The 22,580-nt window shown below is 40.4% G+C and overlaps 1 protein-coding gene across 1 annotated transcript in view; it reads right to left on the bottom strand.

Annotated features, from left to right (window-relative positions):
- The window catches only part of LOC104470190 (laminin subunit alpha-3-like), a gene marked incomplete at both ends in the record, with an annotated part of 47,202 nt that overhangs the window by 14,566 nt on the left and 10,056 nt on the right, over positions 1–22,580 (bottom strand). The window contains 17 exons of the mRNA XM_010085024.1: positions 868–1,044; positions 2,129–2,271; positions 3,803–3,982; positions 4,066–4,182; positions 4,551–4,650; positions 5,269–5,410; positions 6,688–6,842; positions 7,395–7,511; positions 8,926–9,122; positions 10,258–10,425; positions 10,967–11,078; positions 11,178–11,288; positions 12,410–12,561; positions 12,949–12,999; positions 16,223–16,329; positions 17,729–17,809; positions 19,670–19,779. Of these exons, the coding sequence (XP_010083326.1) occupies positions 868–1,044; positions 2,129–2,271; positions 3,803–3,982; positions 4,066–4,182; positions 4,551–4,650; positions 5,269–5,410; positions 6,688–6,842; positions 7,395–7,511; positions 8,926–9,122; positions 10,258–10,425; positions 10,967–11,078; positions 11,178–11,288; positions 12,410–12,561; positions 12,949–12,999; positions 16,223–16,329; positions 17,729–17,809; positions 19,670–19,779 (2,220 nt within the window). The remainder of the gene's footprint in view (positions 1–867; positions 1,045–2,128; positions 2,272–3,802; positions 3,983–4,065; positions 4,183–4,550; positions 4,651–5,268; positions 5,411–6,687; positions 6,843–7,394; positions 7,512–8,925; positions 9,123–10,257; positions 10,426–10,966; positions 11,079–11,177; positions 11,289–12,409; positions 12,562–12,948; positions 13,000–16,222; positions 16,330–17,728; positions 17,810–19,669; positions 19,780–22,580) is intronic.

Here is a 22,580-nt window from a genome sequence, read left to right as displayed (position 1 = left end):
TAAAAACATGACACTTTTACTAAAAATTAGATTCAACATCTGTGAAATAAAAAAGATGTTCATAACAACACTCAGTCAAGGACAATGGTTCCTACTGAGGTGACCAGGAGCAGACATGTTCCCAAACAATTAATATTTTATTTCTCCAACATACCATATTTCACAAGTAACAATTAAAATGCTGTCAATAGATATCCTGGCCAGATATTTGGGGGATGAAAAGGTGAAATCCAGTGTAGAACAACTACCTTTAAACAGTTTTCTGTGTATGCACAGGACTCACTACAGATACAGCTGCTGTCAGATAACAAGACTTAAAAATACATATTAAGGAACCGCATACAGGAACTTTTAAAAATGTTTGATGGTGCATGAGGAAGTCTGAATGCACAATCAAGTCTGCACTGTTCTGCATCTTCAGAAGAGAAAGAAATTAAGAGCTGAAGGACTGAATTTTAAAACTGATCACTTTTTTTTTTTTTTAACCAAACAGAGAAACTCACAGTGACTTATACTGTGAAAAGAGTCAAAGCTCTGAGGCAGGAGTTGGGCTGAGTTTGTGCTGACTGCTGCAGAAACTGTCAGTTCTGACAAGACTGTGAGGGTATCCATGACTGAGAAGTAATGTTCAAAGGAGCAAAACAGCAAAGCATCAAAGGGCAAAGCAGTCAGTCACCCAACAAGTTACTTTGCCAGTAGAGGAATGAACTGTTCTTCACAAAACACTTCTGCCACCACATAATGGCAATTACGAAGAAAGGGGCCAACAGCAGCTATAAACTTCAGTCAAAATAAATCATCTCCCATTTGTTTCTCAAAGTCTGTTGTCTGTTCTAAAAATCAGATTAAATCTCAAAATATACCTACATCTTTATTACCCAGGTACAGTACAAACTTATTTGATGCCCTCTGGGGAGTGTCTGATCTTGTCTGAGGTCTTTGGAGAAAGAAAGAAAGTGAAGTATAGCCTTTCAGATCTTCAAGGTTGCTTGGAGGTCGAACCTCTACACCAGAGCTGCCATTGAACCTCATAGGAATAGCAACCTGTTAAGAAAAACATACTGAGTTTTGTTATAATTGTCTATTGCTACTACTCCTACTTATTTCACTGTTGTGTTTAATCGCAAATTAACCTATTACATATTCTAGTCATGTTACAGCCATCAATTACAACAGATTTGGACTCTGATCCTACCAAACAATACAATCCGGAAACAGACTGAATAATACAGTATGCTGCATTATCAATACTTATCACTTAACACAGCACTTTTTTACTCCAGACATCAATTAATCAAGCCTTACCATGCCTCAGTCAAGTAATTGTTACCTTCAATACACAGACAGGGAAGGACGTGCCCTGCAGCTCTAAAGAGGAAGCCTATGAATTATTTAGATGTCTACATACACATCGAATGCTTCACTTAGCTTGACTTGACTGTCTATTGGAAATGATAATGCACTTCTGATATTAACAAAGACACATCCTCTTACAGCTATTTACACCATCCTCACAGCTTCTTATTACTCATTGTAGCTGTAGGTTATTTGGGATGACCTCAGGGATGCTTCTCAGGGACCTGAGACCACATTATCCCTTCAGCCACTACAGCAGTTGCTTAAACGAAGAAAGGGCAGTCTAATAAGAAGATGCTAGTTGCCAACTCCTAACATCTTGGGGCAGCTGGAGACATGAGAGCACAGGGCTACACAACTTCTTTGGCAGTGTCAGCATTCAACTGGCCATGCATGGGTGGAGAGCTCTGCCTCTAAGCTGCAGAGCTGACTTCACCCCTGCTGCCAAAGCCAGCACAATGTACCTTGGAAGGCAAGAGGCTATTGTACAGATAAGTATTGCAGAGATACCCTGCAAAAAAAAAAAAAAAAAAAATCAATGGGAGGAGGATGGAGCAGGATGCTACTGCATCCACTCATTTTTATGTGCAAATTATTACGCTTCCTGTCATCACAGCTACTTTAAGTGCTGGGTGGTGCTGTTGAATTAAATTTATGCCTGGTCTTTCACACACATTTTAACAAAATTATTAAGAAAGAGAAAGAGGAACAAAAGTACTGCTGTGTGTCCAAACCACTGAGGTCAAGCATGATTGCAATGTTCAGGACAGACCTTATTTGCAGCATCTCTTGCCTGCTGAATCAGCTCTCTTATGCGATTTACGTTCTCAGAGATATTGCTTATTGGCATCAGCTGTTGGTTGATACTCTCGATCTTGCTGAAGAGATCTGGAAGTTTGTTTGTCAATTTTTTTACTGCAATGAAAGACAAAAAATCATTGACAATAGAAAGGAGGAGGAAAACATGCAAAAATACGATATCACTACACAATTATCAGAAAAGCAGTGAGCAGGGTGATGACAGAACTGTTTTCATTAGTCCTACAACATTAGGAAGCCCTCACAGAAACTATCAGTTTATACAGAGGTTATTGTACCTCTGGAATTTGTCACCAAAGGTATTTGCCAAAGCAGACAGAATCAGCACTTCCAAAAACATATCAGATAAATTCAGGTCCAGAAAAAAAATATTGAATAGAGCAGACAGGGATGTGCTCTCTAATATTATTAGCCAGTGACTGTGGATTCTGGGGAAGGATGAGGATAATGGACAGCAGACAAGGGGTCAGGCTTATGTGCATCCACTGAACAGCATCTCCTGCTGCCACTGTTGAAGACATATGTCTAAATAAGACTTCTAAGTCGGTCTTGTAACTGCAGGGATGACTTATGACTCTGCAATAACATGTAGGGCTAGCTCTCATATTTATCTTATTTACAACGTTTTTTCTCACTTGACTTAGACAAAGTTGCTGAAAAGATGAAAAAAGATGCTGTTTGGGATTGTGATTCTCTCTTATTTTGTATTCAGCACAGGCTCTATGCAATCCATTTTACTTAATTTCAGCTAAGAGATACCTAGCCTAAACCTAATTGTCTAGGTCTCTTCTCTAGACGGTGTAGTAGAAAATCACAGAATCACAGAGTGACTGAGGTTGGAAAGACCTCTGGAGGTCACCTTGTCCAACCCCTGTGCTCAATCAGGGCTACCCAGAGCCAGCTGCCCAGAATCTCGTCTAGACAGCTTTTGAATATCTCCAAGGATGGCGACTCTACAACCTCCCTGGGCAACCTATGCCAGTGCTCGGTCATCCTCACAGTAAAAAAGTTTCTTGATGTTCAGAGCGAACCTCCTGTGTTTCAGCCTTTGCCGCAAGGGCACATTGCTGGCTCATACTGGACCCCTAGGTCCTTTTTTGCAAAGCCGCTTTCCAGCTTGGCTGCCCCCCAGCATGTACTGGTGCATGAGGTTGTTTCTCCTCAGGTGCAGGACTTCTCCTGGTTGAACTTCATGAGGTTCCTGTCAGCCCATTCCTGCAGCCTGCTGAGGGCCATCCGTATGGCAGCACAACCCTCTGCTGTATCAGCCACTCCTCCCAGTTTTGTGTCATCAGCAAATTTGTGGAGGGTACACTCCATCTCATCATCCAGACCATTAATGAAGACGTTAAATGGGATTGGACCCAGTACTGAACCCTGAGGTACCCTGCTAGTCACTGGCCTCCAAGTCTTTAGAGAACAGTCATGGTATCAGCTTTTAACACATACCACAGGATGTCCTGAATCACCTTCTGCTGTACCTGTCCCTTTCTACCAGCAATAAAGGAAGCTCAGAATGCTAGGTTAGGCTAGGTGCTTAACTTCTGAATGACTAAAATTTCTGCAGCTAAACTGGCCATGTTGACCTAACAGTGTCTTGGCAGGTCTCGGATAACACCTGCAATACCTGAATTGTTTGCCTCCATCAGTGCTTTACTGAAGCCAGCGCTCTGTGTGCTTCCATAGGTACTCTTCATTTTTTCCACATCTACTTGAATTGGGAGCAGTTCATCCAATACATTAGTTGTGACATCCTCGGCACTTTTTACCATACTCTTTGCACTGGTGATGATGCTGTCGATGTCACCTGAAACACACACAAATGCATGTGCATATTCTTATAGTAATAGATGAAAGAGGCAAAATAGAAGTGATCAGTAAGTAACTGACCTCTGTTTATCCCATTGAGATTATTTTGCAGAGTGACAAGATCAATTTGCAATGTATTCTTCTTTCCATCAGCAACATCAAGCCTTTGCTTTATGTCTTCAAGGGCTGGACCAATAGCTACAAAACAGTGAATGCCCTGTAAGAATTTTAAACAAAAATACCACCTCGCTGTTGGACAGGTGGTGTCCTAGCACCAGTCTGCACTCTTACACAGCTCATGTTTCCACTGAGCATTGAATGCACTGCAAAACAAGTAGAAGGCAAAGGAGTACTGCAAAGGTATATAGCACAGCAGAGGTAGGAAATCCACTTTCTTGCCTTTTTGACATTGGAAATAACCATGAGAAGATGTCCCATTGTAATGGAACTAGCCTCTGCTGGTTAAATACATGCTCCAGAGCTTTGCTGAACTGTGAAAATTTATGGTTCAATGAAAGCTTCTCATGCTGTGCCAACTTTTCTACCATCACTTTCTTTCTTTGTACCTTTCAATGTCCTTTCAGTCTCCTGTGCTTGATTCAAGAGTGTACCACTCTCAGTTTTTAACCTTGCAGCTTTTCCTGATAGGTCTTCTCTCGTCACAGTCTGGTAATAGAAGCATGCTACTGTAAGATTGCTTTAGTAATTACACTAAAATATAAAGAGTGAAAGAGATAGCCCAATCCACTTAAAAAAAAAAAAAAAACAACAAACCCACAAACTATACAAGAGCAGAGATTTCATGTAAAGAACACCACCGTTAACAACAATTATCAAGGTTAATTTAAGCACAATAAAACCTTGGTCTTTAGCAAACTTCTGACAGATTTTCAGGCATTAGGAAGAAATTACTAGCAAACAGATGTTAGATGCTACTACTCTGCTGAACAGCTTGTGGGTATTACTGGTACAAAGCAAAAGAGAAGACCTGAAATCAGCTTCAGTGATTACCAGGCTTGCCTTATACAGATCTCTTTATTTTGCACTGAAAGGAACAGTTAGCATTCATATGGACAGCCTCATCAGAAAGGTAGTAACTAGCCTGTTTAGTGCTGAACCAAGACTAATTCATGAACATGCAGAACAGCAGCTCATATAATGGCCGCAGACAAACAAAGCATGCCAAGACCCACATGTCTTTTTTTTGGTGCCTCTCTGATAGTTAAAAAAAAAAATAAATCTAGGTGTAACAAGGTTACCATTTGGCCACTTATGGGTACTTACCAATAAAGCTGAGTCACCTGCATTCCCAGCTTTGTTGGCTGCTTCCTCTGCCGCTTTGATGGCATTAATAATACTGTCATAGGCAGTAGAAGCTTCCACAGCACAGCCTACCAGCTCGTCCTTCCTGGCACTGTTCTTTATTCTGTGGGGAAAGGGTGAAAAATGCAGCCTTCTGCAAAGACTGTTGACTTTGAGAAGTATTCTGAATCCACCTGAACTCAGTATTTTCAAATCAATGCCAATACAGACAATATTTTTCAGTTAAATCTGTAATTTCATTCTGCAAAAATGTCAAACTTGGAGGCAGACCAATATGAAAAGATTCTTCAAAAGATGGGATAAGCTCAGGTGCTTGGAAAAGCCTCCAAGAGAGTCTTTAAATTATTAAGATCATGATAATTCACCAAGGCACAAGGCCAATAAGCCACCTTGATCACAGCCCCCCCCAAACACAATTCAGTTCAGAGGAGTTCAGAGAACTGCCACTTCCAGATCACCTCTGGCTGCTCCAGCATCCTACAGGAGTGGCAGAAGGAGCCCAAGATGGAGCAACTACAAGACCTCTTGTGTTTTCCCCAAGAACCCATGCAGCAGCTCTGGAATCAGAAACAACAGAAAAAATCTCTTCTACCCACTCCCTGTGAGCTATGCAACTGCCCAGTATTAGCTGCCTTGTATTTGTGAGAAGAGTGTCTTCTTAATGGGAAAAAAATCACACTGAAAACTAACAAAAATTAACGAAAATGGGTTTTTAAGCAAGAATTTTCCAGCTGAGTTAGATATTTTGGAATTTAACTTTTTGAGAGTTTCTAGTTAGCGTAATGGTGTACCAGAGAAGGCCTCCAAAACCTCACTCCTAAGTCCAAAGTAAAGTACAAGTAACAGGGAGAGAAACACTTGATTCATATAATGTTTATCATATTTTTGCCTTTCTAGAAGATTCCTTGAAAAATGAGAAAACTAGAGGAAGTCTTCCTCACTAATGCTAAACAGGTGTGTCTGAAGACTCTGCCAAGATAGCATTTCTTCCAATTATTTACCCCAATTCATTGACATCATAAAAGTATCCCTGAGTACAAGTACAGGAAATAACACTACAAAAAAGATATTCTAAACATCTTCCCGCTCTGCACATGAGGATTTTCTCTTGCTAGTAAGAAGTTAATGAAGTGTTAGTGCAGTAATATAAAACTGTATTATGGGAGTCTCCACTGCTGGGAAAAAAAATAAGGAAAACTACAGGAAGATGCAGTTTGTGGGGAAAAAATAAAATATCTCTGCATCATGAAGAAGCAGAAAAAGATTAAATTTCTTTCTGACTTTGTAAATGTCCATTAAAGCAAGTGAAGTTACAGACAGAGCATTGCAACCATGGATGTCATGTACAAAAATTGTTCATTTACGGGAAGGGCAACATACTCTTCCAGTTGTTTTGCCAAGTCTTGCAAAGATTTGGCATGTTCCTCAGCCCTCACCACCAGCGGTTCTTTGCTTGCTGATAAGGAGTGATTTGTCAGCTTTTCATTCATATCCTTCCTTGCTCCATCCAGCTGAGCAGCCAGGCTTTCATATTCCTGCAGGTTTATAAAGATAAAATTTTATTTGTATTCATACATGTTTGATTTTGTCCTCATCTCCCTCGGTGTTACACATAACTTGCACCTGAGGAGACCAAGAGGAAAAACGTTCCCTTCCAACTTACTCTGCAGATTACTGGAAACAACTGCTCGTCATTACATTATGCTTCTATACCCTTTATGTAAAAACTGAGTCAGACCAAAGACCCTTCTAGCCCAGTATCCTGTCTCTGACAGTGGCTAAAAGCAATTGCCCAGAAAGAAACAGAAGAATAGCACAACCACTTGTGGTATTTCTCACAGATATTCTCCTAAATTCAGATACCTGCAGCTCAGTGCCTTCGTCGGACACATCACAACCCTCAACAAGCTTCTCTTACGGAAACCTGTATAGGCAAGCTCCTCTTGCACCCAGGATGGGCTGTGAGATCCTCCCCTTTCTGTGAGGCTCAGATAAGCCTCATGTCCTACCTGCTGAGCTATGCCACCCATTACAGTGACAGCAAGATACAGGGGTTTTTAACCTTAACTTAAGAAGGTTAACGATACCTCTTTGCTTTTTTGCAATAATCCAAGTACACTGTTAGCTTGCGTCAGGGAAGATCGGGCAGAGCTCAGAATATCCAAGATGCCATTCTGTTGCACATTTGTCTCCTCGATCCGTTTCTGGGGAAAAATGAAAGGTCGAATAACATGCAATGGGGTTAAAAATGAAAGGCAGGGAAAACCGTATCTACCTAATCTAGTTTGCAATAGGATTTACCAAAGGTACTATTGCTTTGTTAACCAGATGCCTATACTGTTAGGGACTAATGCTATCCTACGGCTTAGAAGAGCGAGAAAACTCAGGAGTCTGCAGTACTATAGAATACAGCTGAGCTGCAGGCTACAGTAGTTCAGTCATTAGCACTCAACGTGAAAGTAGTACAGGTTAGCTGAGATGAACTGTCAGGACAGACCATCTAAGTGTCTGATCTCTCACATCTGGAAACTTCGACCCTGGAAACTTTAAAAACAGCTCCCTGGTGACTATCCTGATCTTTTCTCTTCTCTCGAAGGCAGAAATAAAATGATGACACTATCCCTTCATCTGGGGATCTTACCAGAACAGGGGTGTGAAACCGCCCCACCTTATCCTCCTGAAAACTCTGAGGGGAATGAAGCTCCTTGGCCTAGAGCAGCCCTGTGACAAGCCACAGCACAGCTTGGGGGTAATGGCACACCACAAACACAGCCAGACAAGTGGCGTTGCAGGTAAGGATGCATTACGTCCCTTCAGCTGGGTTTCTATCATTGTAACGTGTCAGATCTCTCTCTATCAGAGAAGTGTATCAGGAGATTTATGACTTGTACAGATGCATCCAACTTTTAACACAACTGTGCATACTTGTGTGGCACATGTATTGTACAGTCCATGTACGTAAAGGTATAATTAAATATTGAAAGGGACAGTTGAATGCAGAAATTCTTTTGTTCAAGCAGCGTTAGCAAACTAGATTAATATGACTGTGCTAGAACAGTGATAAATTTCATCAAAATCACAATTAATTTAAAAGAATGGGTCCTGCAGCACACCCTTATTTCTTATTTCACAGTCTCTAAAAATCAAGCATTGCTCAGGAATGACAGCTGTTTCTTGTCACCTTTCTGATGAGACCTTGGAAGCAGTTCTGGAGAATATTAATCCCAAATAATTTAACAGTATTGTACACATTATTGCTCCCATCTTTCATGCCTGTTAAAGCTAAATACTTTAAGGAACTTACTACAAAAAGTACATCAGCTGCAGGAATTTGATCTAGAATAAGAAACAAAAAGGCTAGTGGGAGTTAAAGAGAAGGGCTAGGCAGAAACTACTCTCCTCAGAGCTGTATCTTGGTCATGCTGTCCTGGTCACATAAAGAGGCCACAGGTGAGATAGATTACATTTATACTTGTGCATACATACATCAAAAGATGGAAAGAGACCTTGGAGAAAGTCTAAACAACTTGTGCTACTTGGCTTTGCAAGGTCAAAAGCAGCCATCAAAAGCACTTCTTATCGCCTGTTTAACTTTCTTCTCCCGAACCCCAATGTTACCTTAATGTCTTCCAACAGAACTCCATTATCTCTGTTTAAGTTTTCAGCCTGCTTGATTTGTCCCATTGCCTCATTCAGAGCTTCACGAAGGTCAGTGATTTTGGATTCATATTCATTCAACGAATCCCTCACAATTTTGATAAGCCCATTATTTTCTTGGTGGTATTTCTGTAGTTCATTCTTAATACGTGCCAATACTGCAGTATCAGGACCAGAAAGAAAAGTTTTGTTCAGGGAAGAAGGGAAGCAGAACAAACTTCCTTCAAAAGGGTTTGACATTTAGGATTAGAAAGCTGTGGTTGTCTGCAATACTGAGCAAACTTTGCAGCACTAGTTTCAGCATTAATATAGCAGAAATGCTATTCAGCATCTCACGGGATCAAACCTGCTCACAAGTTTGCTGCTGCAGACACAGAGCACAGATGAACATTTATTTGGCTATTTCTAAATTAACTAAGAATGCAGAAGATCTGCCAATACTGTTTTTTTATATGGAACTAACAATTTCATCAATTATTTCATCTACAGTGTAAACGTCTACATCTGCGCTAGTCATCAAAGCTTCCTCTGTAATCAACGGAGAGATACAGGCACATTTAATCTCAAAGAAGGTAGAAACATAAAAGAGTTTAAATGAATCACACTCTTAAGAGTGCCCATTTCACTGCCTCCAAGATAGGATACAGAAGAGTTACTCAGAGGTAGGTATCAAAGTCCAAAGTTAGGCGAAATTACTATCACTTGTAAGGTCTTTCACATTCTTCAACTATGCACCTGGTTAGGAGATAAGCATGTGACTTTGCTGTTCTTGCTGTTTCTGATATCCAGAATCAGGTTTCTGAATGTCCCAGTCAAATACATGCAGGGAACATAAAAGAGAGTACAACTTGTGCAACTACAACTTCTGAACTTCCTTTATCTTTGTATGAGCTGGTCCTTGGACTACTCTAGCAGCTTCTGAAAATCTGTTGTTAAATTACACCTGTAATTCCTCTAAAATATATGTGTGTACTGTATATTATAGTACATAGAAGCACTGCATATGTTTATTAGGATTGGCTACATCTTTATTTTACTGAGATTGATTTAGTTATGAAAGAAGAATCCACTGGGTTTCTTCCCCAGTTCAACTCCATCTCTTCCATAACAAACTAAAAATGCCTTTAAATCTCCTCTGGAACTACCACTTTCCTGTTGACTAATGACTGCTACAGATCCCAGGGATACACTGGAAAATCCTTCTCCCTGCACTCCATCCCAAAGAATCAATAATGCTTCAGATTGCAGGTTGATCTTTTGAGAGAGTAAGAAACTGAGAGAACAAGCCCTTACGCAGCTGAGCTTCTGTTCGCTCCTTCTCTGCCTCTGCTTGAAGTTGGCCAAAGCTGCGGTTTCGCATCTCCGTCATCATGCGTTGAGCTTCGGCCAGTTCTTTGGCAGCGTCTCCCAAGGGCAAGTTGTTACCTTCTGCACTTGTACCAGCTATTTGTTCCAAGAGCACTGAAAAAAGTATTGTCAAAGAGACAATGTGCTTAAGCCTATGCAAAAGACACACATTATAAGGCTGCTGTCTTTTCTCAAAAAGACATGCCTATTCCTGAATTCCTTAATGAAGGAGATCCATTTTGCATTAACTGTGTTAAGCTGAAAAGTATCCAGAGCTAATAAGATGGCACTGAGCTTGAAATTTGTCCCAAATGACCGAGTTCACAGCAAAAAAATTTAAGCTTCTAACTTAAAAGAGCGTGTGATAGCAACCCAGACTGAAGTCAGACTAAAGTCAAGTAGTCAATTTGTTGCTCTAAATGTCCCTGTGGCAAAGCTTCTCTGTCCCTATTCACAACATGGGGAAGGTAGGCTCCTAAACTAACATTATATATTAGATTTACAATAGAAAGAGTGAATTCCACAGCTACGTCCAAATTCTGATTTATGAAATTGTTTTCTACGAAAACCTCTCATGCTTAATTAAGAACACTGTAAATAAACTGAAAAGATTCCATAAAACAAAACATGTTGTGGAGTTAGAAACTATTTTTACCTTGGATATTGTTGACAACTATTTGTATTCGTGAAACCAAGTCTTTTCCTTTCTGTTGAGTTTGGCCAAAATTATTAAACAATATCTCAGCTGCTTTGTAGTTCATTTCAGCCTAGCAAGAGAAAAAACTGATTAGATTAAAAATATCTGGATACAGCATGCTAATATGTAGTCAAGAGATGTGTATTTTTAAATCGATTTGGTAAGTCACCTTTTCCTGGAGAGCATTTACATAATGATTTAGGTTAATGAATTCTGTCTCCAACTCATCTACCTTTGAACCCTGATTATGAACAACAGAACGGTAATTGTTCAGCAACACCTGAAATGAAAAAAAAAAAGATCCAATAAATCACCCACGCACAGAAGACAAAATGCAAAAATTCACTGGGTCAGATCCTTACCAAGGTAAATAAAAGCTGCATTATTTCCATGAAGGCTGACCAATTGCTGCCCAAAACCTAGGCTTTTTTATCCGTGAGGATAGCAGCTGCTATTCCAACCAAAGAACTTTTTTTTTTTAAATGAATTTTGGTATTGGCAATTGGAATGCTGGGTTTTTTTCAGTAATGCAGAGACGTAAGTGCTGGAAAAACACAGAGCTATAGGGAAATCTCAAAGACATAGCTTTCAAGGTGAACAGGCCTTGGAAAAAGAGAGATTCTGTTGCAAGTGAAGCTAGAACTAACATAACAAATATGTTCTCTCTGTGTAGATTTGGATTACTGTCCTTGGGATTGTTGAGAAAAACTTTTTAATCACTTAAGATTTGTTAGATTTACCCTTGAAGATGGGGACATCCTGGAAAATAATCAGTATGTTTGGGGTAGTCAGCCAAGTTACTAATTAGTACTGTGTGAAAGTTACCTATCCTCATTTTAATATAATTATAATACTAAAAATCACACCTCCAAGTGTTGTGACAACCCTCCTGAATTAAGACCCCCACTTACCAAGCATGCATAGGAAATTTAAGCAACACTGGTTTTCAGTTGAACGAGAAAAGGAACTAACCAACTGCAGTTAAGAGATGAAAACTAACCAACTATAGGATTACAAGGATGTGCCACTAGCATTTTAAACTGTATAAATACACAATGTGACTGAAACTGGGTGTGCTAGCTTTGTGGAATTGCCACCTAGCACCTATCTCTGCATAGACATGCAATAAACAATATCTCAGCTCTGTCTGTGTATTGGCTTATTGCACACCGGGCATTGAACTCTGCTTGTGAGACAACAATTCTGACTCTCTTTCAGACCATGACACGGAAACAACAGCTTTCTTCCAACAGGTGAAGACTAGTACTGTCAGGATCTGGTATTTGAAATCAAAAGTTCATGTATGTTTCCTTGGAAACTGAAAAAAAGATGGCATAAATTCCTAGGTTCAGCTCTTATTTGCTTAACCTGAAATCCACTTTTCTGTTTATGTGCTCCTACCTTTAAGTCCTTAATGCGTGTTTCCAGACGTCTCATCTGCTCCAGTGTGTGGGTATTCGCATGGATGTTTTGCAGCTGAGACTTAATCAGCTGAAGCTCGTCACCTATTGTGCTCAAATCCTTCAGCAGTGTAATTACACAGCTATCACAAGCTGGAGGGAGCACGAGCAAAAGAAAACAATACAAATTATTGACTTTTGGTGCAGAGAACATTTCACTGAGCACATTAATAAAAGAGAAGCAATGGAAACCCTTTGATGCTTGTCACCTGGTGCTACCAGAAGAACAAAGGCAACAACAAAGCCCATGGTATTAAGGAGCATGACCAAACCCAGAAATAAGGAGGGGGTCCCACCTATATCTGGCTAGCTGACCTCTTTTATAATTTTTCCAAGTGTTTGGTTGAATGTTTGCTTTTAAAACATTCATTATAGGACACTGTCAGTCCTTTTTATACTCTGCCACCCTTAAAAGAGTCATCAGTATATGTCTGAAGTCAGCAGGTAGCAATCTAAGTGCAGTTTGATTTTATTACTTACGGTCACAATCTTCATTGGGATCCACATCTTTTGGTTCGTTATTGAAACATTCTGAAATCACAAGACTGTCATCAGTAACCAGAGTTTTCTTGTGGAAATACTACTGTTGCATTTTTGCCCTCACTTTTCATGGTTGCTGGCCATTGAAACACGGTGCTGCCCTTTCACGAATCCAGACCCGCTGTGAATGAGCTGAAATGCCCAGGAGGCTTGAGTGCCTCAAAGGAAACTGACTGGACACCGCCTCCCCCCCCCAAATATATGCCACTTGGGTAGCAGCAGGATGTTCTCTCACATCAAGTGTGCTGAATGCATTTCTAGAATTTGCCGAGAATAACACCACTGGGATTGGAGCCAAGGCTATATTGTTAAAGCACTTTACCCAGAACATAGGTTCAAACCCCTTTATCTACTTTAGCGTCCACATTCAAACCACAGATTATGCTACCTCAAAGGACATCTTGCCCACAAAGAACTGAGAAATGTTTATGGCCTTCCTTCATACCTGTCACAGTTTGCAAGATTAAGGGATTAATCAAGCTTGAGAGAAATCCCCAGTGGAAGGAGGCACTGTATGTAACCCAAGGCATCGAGCTTGGACCACAGACACAGGTGGTACATAACAAACATTGCCCTCAGACTTTCCAACAAGCTAGCACAAGTGACTGCCTGTCCAGTGTGCTGTTTTGGTTAGTTTGTTTTACAAACCCCATTATAAGAAGTTTAACGCTCTCCAGGTGCACATGGGATTGTAACAGCCTGGGATCCTAACTTCTAGGAGGCGGCAGAGGAACTAGCTCCTAAAAATGCCATCATAGTGGGCAGAAGTCTCCCCACCTTGATGCCCAAGACCCTTTTACAGACTTGGTCCTTGTCATGGTTTTAACCCAGCCAGTGAGCAAACACCACACAGCTGCTCACTCACCCTCCCCTGTTGCAGGGGATAGGCGAGAGAATCAGACAAGTAAAGGTAAAGAGAATCGTGGGTTGAAAGAAAAACAATTTAATAACTGAAATAAAATAAAAATAGTAATAATAATAATAATAACATAATATACAAATGAGTGATATGCAGTGCAACTTCTCACCACCCCCTGACCAAGGCCCAGCCCATTCATGGCTACAATGCTGGAGCAGAGAAAGTCCTAAAACTGCAATCCCAGAAGAGAGAGAGCACTTCTGGGCAGATCCTCATAATACACTGAGTATGACACTGGATGGTATGGAATATCCATTGGCCATTTGGATCTGCTACTCTGACTATGCTCCCTCACAGCTTCTTGTGTACCTGCACACTAGCAAAACATGGGAAGCTGTAAAGGCTTTGTCTGCACTGTAAGAACCAAAACCATCAGTATATTACCAACATTCTTCTCATACCAAATCCCATACTGAATCCTAAATACAGTGCTATTTAGCTACTAAAAAGAAATCTAGCTCTAGCCCAGCCAAAACCAGGACTGTCCTACTGACAAACTCTCATCTCCTTTTGAAAATGAAAAGGGCTGTGCGTGTCTTTTACTCTGAAGGAAAAAGATGCGCTCAGGGTATAGGCTGCTACTGTCAAGAGTCAACAACAGCTTGCAACTGTGAGAGGTTAGAGTGACAAAATTGGACCTGAACTTTAACAGCAGCATGAAACAGCCTGCAACAAACTGCCTAGCTGTGCCATTTCCTTTGGCACTTGCACATTAAGTCATCAGGAAGTTAAACGAGATTGATAGTGAGTGCTGCTGTCAAAAGGAGATAAGTCACAAAGAATATAGTTGTAAGAGAATGAAGGAAATTATTCCAAATTCAAATACCCCTGCAGTTCTGCTGTTGTGTAATTCAGCCAACACCAGACACATTTCGGCTGTTGCTGCAAAGTACCAATTAAATAAAACTATTATTACAGCTTGTGCACAAACAACATCAGCCAAGAAATAGTGAAATGAAAAAGTCTGGCCAAGTGCCCAACATCATGCACAAGAAACCTGCTAGAACATGCTGTGCTGATGATCACAGATGGTTTTATTCCTAATGCAGAGAAAGAGATGGCTGATCTGAATATATAGTTGGAGACAAACTGAAAACAAACTGGATTGTTGAATTTTGCCCTACGGATTAGTTTGTCCTAGCAAACTCTTGCTTCAAAAAGAAAGTAGTGACAAAACATCAAACACTGCTTGGATCTGTTCCACACAAGGTATAAATATAATAAAGATGTATTACTTCAGTGATGAAATATGAAATGAGAACTAGCTATTGAAAAATTGCACCAGCTGCCAACAGCAGTTCACATCACTTGCTGGTTTTCTAAATTCTGTGACCAGGGAAAGATAAGGTGATCCTTGGCAGTCATTTGAACGCAGTATGAAGAGCAGTGCAGAGAAATGAAGAGCAGGGAAACGTTAGGAGTGATTAGTCTGACACTTGACTAACATCTGAGGAGGAAAAGCTGCCTACAGGGAAAGAAAAGTGGAATTTTATGGGAGAATGAAAAGATGGGAGAATCAAGGTCCTTTTCAGGGGCAGTGGCCTATGTGTTTCTGAATAAAAATGAGTATCCAAAAGGATTGAAGTGAATTGGGTTAAAAACAGTCTGAGGAATATAGGGTCAGGCCCTTTACTTCTGACATATAATAGATAAAGCAAACACATGCCAGTGGCATAATATTCGTATAAGGGCTTACTAGTAGTGCAGTACATGCGTGATTGATACTGGGAAAATCACAGATGTCTTAGACGGCAGAATGATGTTTAGCAGGATTTATAACACAGCCTTCAGAGGCAGTTCCTAACTTCCACTGTAAACCCAGTTAGCTTGGATACCTAAGATGGCAGTGCCTGATGCAGACTCTGAAGATGTCACTGATCCGTCCCAAATACATTTTAAAAAGGCATATGGAGACTGCTCAGTTTCATAAGCCCATTAACAGACTGGCAACATACGGCTTCACCATGTCAGATGAAGAACCGTAATGCATTTAAAAACATACCCATGAAACAGAAAACCAAAATAAAACTGGTAGTATTTAAGAAGGGAAGTACATGATAAAATGGCTTAGAAGGGTGAACTCGATTACTCAGGACAGCCCTTGTATTGCCATGATGTTATGTTTTAGGAAACATAGCATTTTTGTTTACAAAACATTTACTTTTTGTTAGAAAAGATCTGCATTTCGTATAAATGTACATTTTTTTTTCAGTTAAACTGATGTAAGTACCTTCCTTCTCTGCTTCCCAGAGAGAAAACAAAGCCTCCCTTCCATGTTCATAGGCTCTCACATACCTCCAGTCAGGCGGTCACAGCTAGCCAGCTGTCCATTAGTATTACAGTTACATTTCTGACAGTAGCCTCCATACTTTTGTGGATTCCCAAAATATCCTGGAGCACAGCTAGATAAAGAGATACAAATAATTCTTATTAAATATTTGAAGCTCCTTTTGTGAAATATACCTTCCCTTGACAAAAAAACCCCAATTATTCTCCTGAACAAACTTTCAAGAACATTTGATTTCATGTCTTGACTTAGACAAAAAGGGTATATTTTTGGTTTACAGTATCCTCTGCACTATGCTAAAAATATCTTTCCAAGTACTGCAGAATTTTTTTCTAAAAATAAAAGAACTCCCATAATACTCGCATAGGAATAATTCACTTAATCTGAAAAAATGCAACGCACACAGATACATACATACATAGAGAATTTGGCAAGGCTTAACCCAGCAAACGACACCATTCCAGTCTGTGATCCCACCAGAAAACACATATTAAGGAGGATCATACTGCAAGCACATGTTGAGATCTCAAACAGTGATGCCACTGAATGACATTATCACCTTTCTGCTGCGTGATACCTCCTCTTGCCATCTGCCAGCAGAGCAGTCTGTGTGAGGGATCTCTAATTAATTTTATAGATAAAATATATTCTCCAGACTGGTTAGCTAATATTCCTAGAAGTCACTCTGTTGTAAGACCTACAGGGGTGGTAATGCGTGATCAAAGGGCCCTGATGAGCAGCCGAGGTACAGCTAGATCTGGAAGAGAAAATCTGTCTATAACCTGCAGCTTAGATGTCAAAGGTAACACAAGACAACATGCTACTGGAGGTACTGTCTTCAGGTGCGACATCATGACTTCTCGGCCACAAGTTTCCAAACCAGACAACACCACTCCATTACACATAAATTCTCCCTGGATTTGAAACAGTGAAATTGCTTCCTCTGCCTGCCTGAAACTGCCATGCTGTTCCTCTTGTGCTTTGCCAAACTGCTGCAATGTTCCAGCAAGAGATGGCTTCATCATTGTGTTTGCACCTTCCACCTGTGGAGCATATCAGGATTTAGGATGAAGGGCATGGTGCCAAACGCTACGTGGTTGCTGTTGGATAACTAAGAACACTGAAGCACCATCAGGTACTTTGGAAAAAATTGGGAAAATGTTTTTAACTCAAAAAGGGACAAAGTCAGTGGGAGACATTATCACCAGAAAGAGTGCAGGGTAAGGCAAGGCACAGGGCACTGAGGCAAAGAGGCTGACACCTCTCTTTTTTGGTTAAAACTGTGTAGTCACTAAATAGGCTGTGGAGAATTGTTTACATTTCTTCAGAGAGTGTTGGGTTTACGCCTAGAGTTACACTATAGCACCACATTATAGCAGCTGTTCATATAAATAGATACTCCTGAAGCATGGGCATACTATGCATATCCATATGTCCATGTATTACCCAATATGGACATACCTCCTTTTATGGTGTCTCTCAAAGACCTTGGTCTTGAGGAACAAGTCACTTACCGTTCACAACGAACTCCGGTATAGCCTTCTTTGCAGAGACACTGAATTTCATCACCATTTGCTACACAGCCAGTTGCAAATCTTTGAGAAGAAGCAAAAACATTATTGTGAGCACATCATCAAACAGATTTTACACTCTAGAGGCTAAGCTCAGTTAAATGACTTTCAGATTAAAAAGTTTTTATGCCACCAAATTACTTCTCAGCTAATTTAATTGCCTCTAGATAAATTGCTGTGACTAGTTCTTTGAAGTTTCATATTTTTGGTCTAGATTCTTTCCTTAGACTAAAAAAATAATCATTTCCTGACTCTCTGGACTGAGTATAGTAGTTCACTATCCAAAGTAATTCCTAAAATATACCTTAATAGTGATGTTGTAAATAAAACAAGTCTGGGTAGCTATTTTATCTCACTAGGCAAGAATCAATAGCCTGTGCTAGACAACATTTCCTCCAGTTTGCATAGCTTTTTTTTTTTTCTTTTTTTTATGGATGGAAACATTAGAGGATATTTTTACATAACTAATATTGTTTGGGTTTTTTTAACCAAGGCAGAATAGAATTGTGCACCATTTTGGGGAGCTCTAGAGTATATCTGGTTAACACAATGAACATTTTTGTCTGCTCTTTCTAGCAGACTTATCTAGATTCAGATTTCTCTGGGAGAAAAACCTGCCGCCAGGCAGGACATGAAGCAGACACAGGCCATGTTTTCTATCTCCATTTTTTAATCTGTGTACAGTTGGATAAAGCAAGTCTGTGTATCAAAGACAGATGTCTGCTCCAAGAACTACATATAATTTGACTACGTGGAAAATTGTCAACTCCAGTAGTGCCAGGTGGGGTGCATGTCCTATGTCAGGAATGGTATTTACCGTCCTAATGTGCAGCTATGAAATTGTACAGGTTTATGGTCTCCCCAGGTATTTCAGCACTCTTAAAGCAAAAGATGACTAAAGATATGTTCAGTCAGCCTCAGGCAAGCACCTGCAGAAGAGGCCAATGCTGTCAAAACCAGATCTATCAGAGAGCTGTCTGATAAATGAAAAACCTGTCCTTTGTCTGCTAGTGTAAATCTCTTACTTAAGGCTACTTGGTGTTTGCTAATGCACCTGGCAAATACTATATGGTGCCTTTAGCAATTTATAACTTAGGGTTTTTTTAAAAAATATCTGTTTTTATTTAACACATTTCACCTTTCAGAACTGACCAATGTGGTTAAATATACCATGCATTTAAAATGCAATTTACTGCCTAATTTTAAAAGCCTGGCAACCTTATTAGGTACAAGGAAATTACATTTTTTTCTAGCTCGGTATGTTTGCACTTCAAACAGAGCTTCCACCTGAAGAACAACCATACTCTTTCAGAAATCTAGATATGTGCTTAAGAGCTTTAATGTTATTATATTATTTTTGCATCTTACTAAATTTTCTGAAGTCATATAAAAGGCTTGTTTCATTGTTGTCACTTATCTCCTAGCCAGAGTAACGGTGTTAAATGTGAGACTAAAGACAACTTACATCTTGCATTTCAGTAAACAAGATTCTGGATATGTCCAGTAAGGGCAAAGATTTCCATCTTATACTTCTTACTACGAAGGAGTTACTGGTGGTTTTGTACACAAGCGCATTACAACTGCCTGGGGCTCCCCCAGGTGATGAACAGCATGCCTTCGTGGTTCAGGAACTGAGTGGGAATTTGAATACTCAGCTTATTAAAAAAGGCAATGGTGTGAGACAGAGCACCAAGTTACTGCTGCTCTAACATGCCTCAAATGGGTCTGATGCCTCACCATGTTGGGTGATACGAGAATACAGACAAAAGATCATTCTCTCCCTATGGTAGCAGGGGTTTGTGTTGGGTTTTTTTTCCTTTTTTTTTTCCGCCCCCGCCTCCCCTTTACCCTCTTGTTGACTACTCATGACCTTTTTTACTGTACCTGTTTGTATAAGGGCAAGGACACACCCGACAGGAACCTTGAGTGGCATCTCCAAAATAACCGTCTTTACAGCGCTCACATTTCTCCCCAGCAGTATTATACTGACAGTTCTTAAAAAGGAAACAAGCAAGTCCATTAAAAGTGCTTTACCACTCATTATGGCTTTATTATTATTTTTAAAAAATCATAGCCAATCTACTCATAGGATATGTTCTTTCTCTTGCACGTAATCAAGCATTTATTGCCCAACTGCCTTCACGACCAGGATAGATTCATTTCAATCATTCTCTAATTGCAGAAAGCAGTACTTGCTCACTGTTGTGAAAAGCAACAGATAAATAAGAATTGTTCAACACAAAGAAATTAAATCAGATGTGTAGTTTGTTACAGAACATTCCATTATTGCATCCTCTATATCTTGATATTTCAATCAGAAATCACTATATTGAAATGGAACTTGAAATTTTGCATCTTAACACTAATTAGAAGGCAGATACCATTTAGAAGTATGCAATTAATTGAGCCCAAGTACATTCTTAAAAAAATCCCATGAAATTAATATAAAAAAGTGTTTCTCTTAGTAGATTCAGATCAGAATGGAATTTCACATACTTTCTCTGGTGCATATGTAATTTGCATTTATCTGGGGTAACCAGAATAAATAACAAAAAACAAAGGCTGGGAAAACAATTGAAACTGATACAACTGAGCCATGTTTTCCATTATAAAATTGTTGGGAACTATATCTTATTTTAGAAACATTCTTATTCCTGTGCTGTCTAATTGTCACACACACACATTTCAGGGAGAGGATGAGCAAGTTGCTTTTGCCTTACCTAAATCAATGCTAATTTAAAATAGAAACAGTTCAAATATATTTTTGAGCAGCCATAAAAATTCCATGTCACCAACACTCAAGAGACACTCACACTCCCAAATTCTACAACTGTTTTCTTCAGTGTTCCACAGACTGATTCAGCGTTTCACAGAGATGAGGGTATACTAATGAAGTGAAAGATGGAAAAAGAAAGTCGGAAATTGGCTGGAAGCAGTCACTGAGCAGACTGCACTCCTATTTCATGGACTTTGATGGCTTAGGGCTGTGGTTGATGGCCTTACTACCAAGTTTTGCAGCAGAGGAGCATTCTTCCCTGCAACTGAGAAACAGCTCTGTCTCTCCCATCTCCTCTTGCACACCATTCTTCTCCACATTTCTTCACACTCAGATTCTCTCAACCACATCAACAGCCCTTCCCTCAGCCTCTGCACGTAGTAACCCCTAATTTGTTTTAATTTTGGTTAAAGAATTAAATTTGCAGCTCACTTGTGAAAGGTTCTGTGAAAGAACAGGAAAATCTCCAGTTCACATATGGGCCATTTAACTAGGGGAAGCTAAAGAAATATGAAGGCACTATGTTTGTAAAAGGAACCATTTTAAAATGCAGCCTCTACAAAAGCTGGTGCATATACATCTGTAGAGCTCTCATGGAAAATTCAGGAGGTTTCTGAACAATCACTTTAAATTTCAATAATCCTGAAAAATAAACTGCAGAAAGAGTAAAAGAGAGGTATTTAAAAATAATTGCATTGGTTTCATCTTGGAGCATCACCTCTCTCTCCCCAAGTTTATCTCCTTGCTTTTGTTTTGCTTGCTGTCTATATAGAAATTGAAGGAATTCTATATATAGCTGAAGAAAGTTTAAGATATTTCACGTATAAGCCACTCTAAACATGCTATGGTGTTCCTCTAGGACTGGAGAACATAACCCAGTGCTCCCGAGGCACGGTAGAATGAAGCCTGAGCAGCAACTCTCTCACGGGTCTTCCTTCAAGTTTCACAGGACCAGAGGCACTCCTGAAGTTAAAGCATCTCCACACCATCAAGTATTGCAAAGTCTGAAAGGAAAATTCTCAGCTGACTCCGTATGCACCCAGATGGTACAAGGAAGCCAGAGCAGAGTGTGTCAGGGCCACAGCAGAAACAGGGGTTACGTGACATGAAACAACATGTCAGGGGATGAACAAGTCTCAGCACCATGCTGCTGCTGAGGGAACGTGCCTTTCAGGAGGAAAGGCAGGGACCATGAGGACACAACACCCGATTTGTGGCGGAGGGCCGCTTTCCCCGACACATGAGAACCAATTCTTCTATCTCCTTCACCGCCTCCTGCACCTCGTTCTCCTCCCCTTCCAGCAGCGCAGTGCTGCACCCCTCTCCTTCCACCAGCAGGCAGTGGGACAGGCATTTCCTGAGCCAGGGACAATGGCACTGCTGCCACAGAGGACAGAGTCAGCCTGGTCTGGAGGCTATCACTGGAGAGACGCTGCCCTGTGAAGGTACCAGGGCCCAGTGCTCCAGTGAGGAGCAGGAAGAAGGAGGCCAAGGGAGCAAGCTTTGCCCTTTAGATATGAACCTTGACAACTCCGCATTGGGAAGGCTCGTTGTCTTCCTGCACCCCAACAGGTCTTTGTCCCATGGCTCCTCTAGAGAGAGACAAACTTGATCCTTCTTAGGTGGAGGTTCATGATGGAAATACAGGCCCTCTGGGCTTTAATTTTTCACTGTATTATCCTGGATGACTTCGCTTGCCCTAAATTTTGTCCTAGGGCCAAGTGTTGATTTAGCTCTGTCTACCTGAAAGTTAACCCAGCTGTGAAAAGGAGGGGACAAAGAGAAACCTAAATCACATAATTCATGAGGTAAAAGTGAAATTTGCATTTTTCTTTTTTTTAATAATTTTCATCTGAAGTAAAACTTCATCTTTACAGCTCGGCTGCAGCCCTTTCCTGTCATGGCCTGCCCTGCCTCTCCACAGCAGCAGCCTGTAAGTCATCCCCCAGAATGTGCTGAATTGGTTCATAGTCTCATTAAAGCAAGAGGGTTGGTTGAGTTGAAGTCGGGGGGGAATGA

Source organism: Pterocles gutturalis, unplaced genomic scaffold (genome assembly GCF_000699245.1).
Source record: "Pterocles gutturalis isolate BGI_N339 unplaced genomic scaffold, ASM69924v1 scaffold27205, whole genome shotgun sequence".
NCBI lineage: Eukaryota > Metazoa > Chordata > Aves > Pterocliformes > Pteroclidae > Pterocles > Pterocles gutturalis.
The sequence above is the reverse complement of the archived record's forward strand: the minus strand, read 5'-3'. Positions and strand labels throughout refer to the sequence as shown.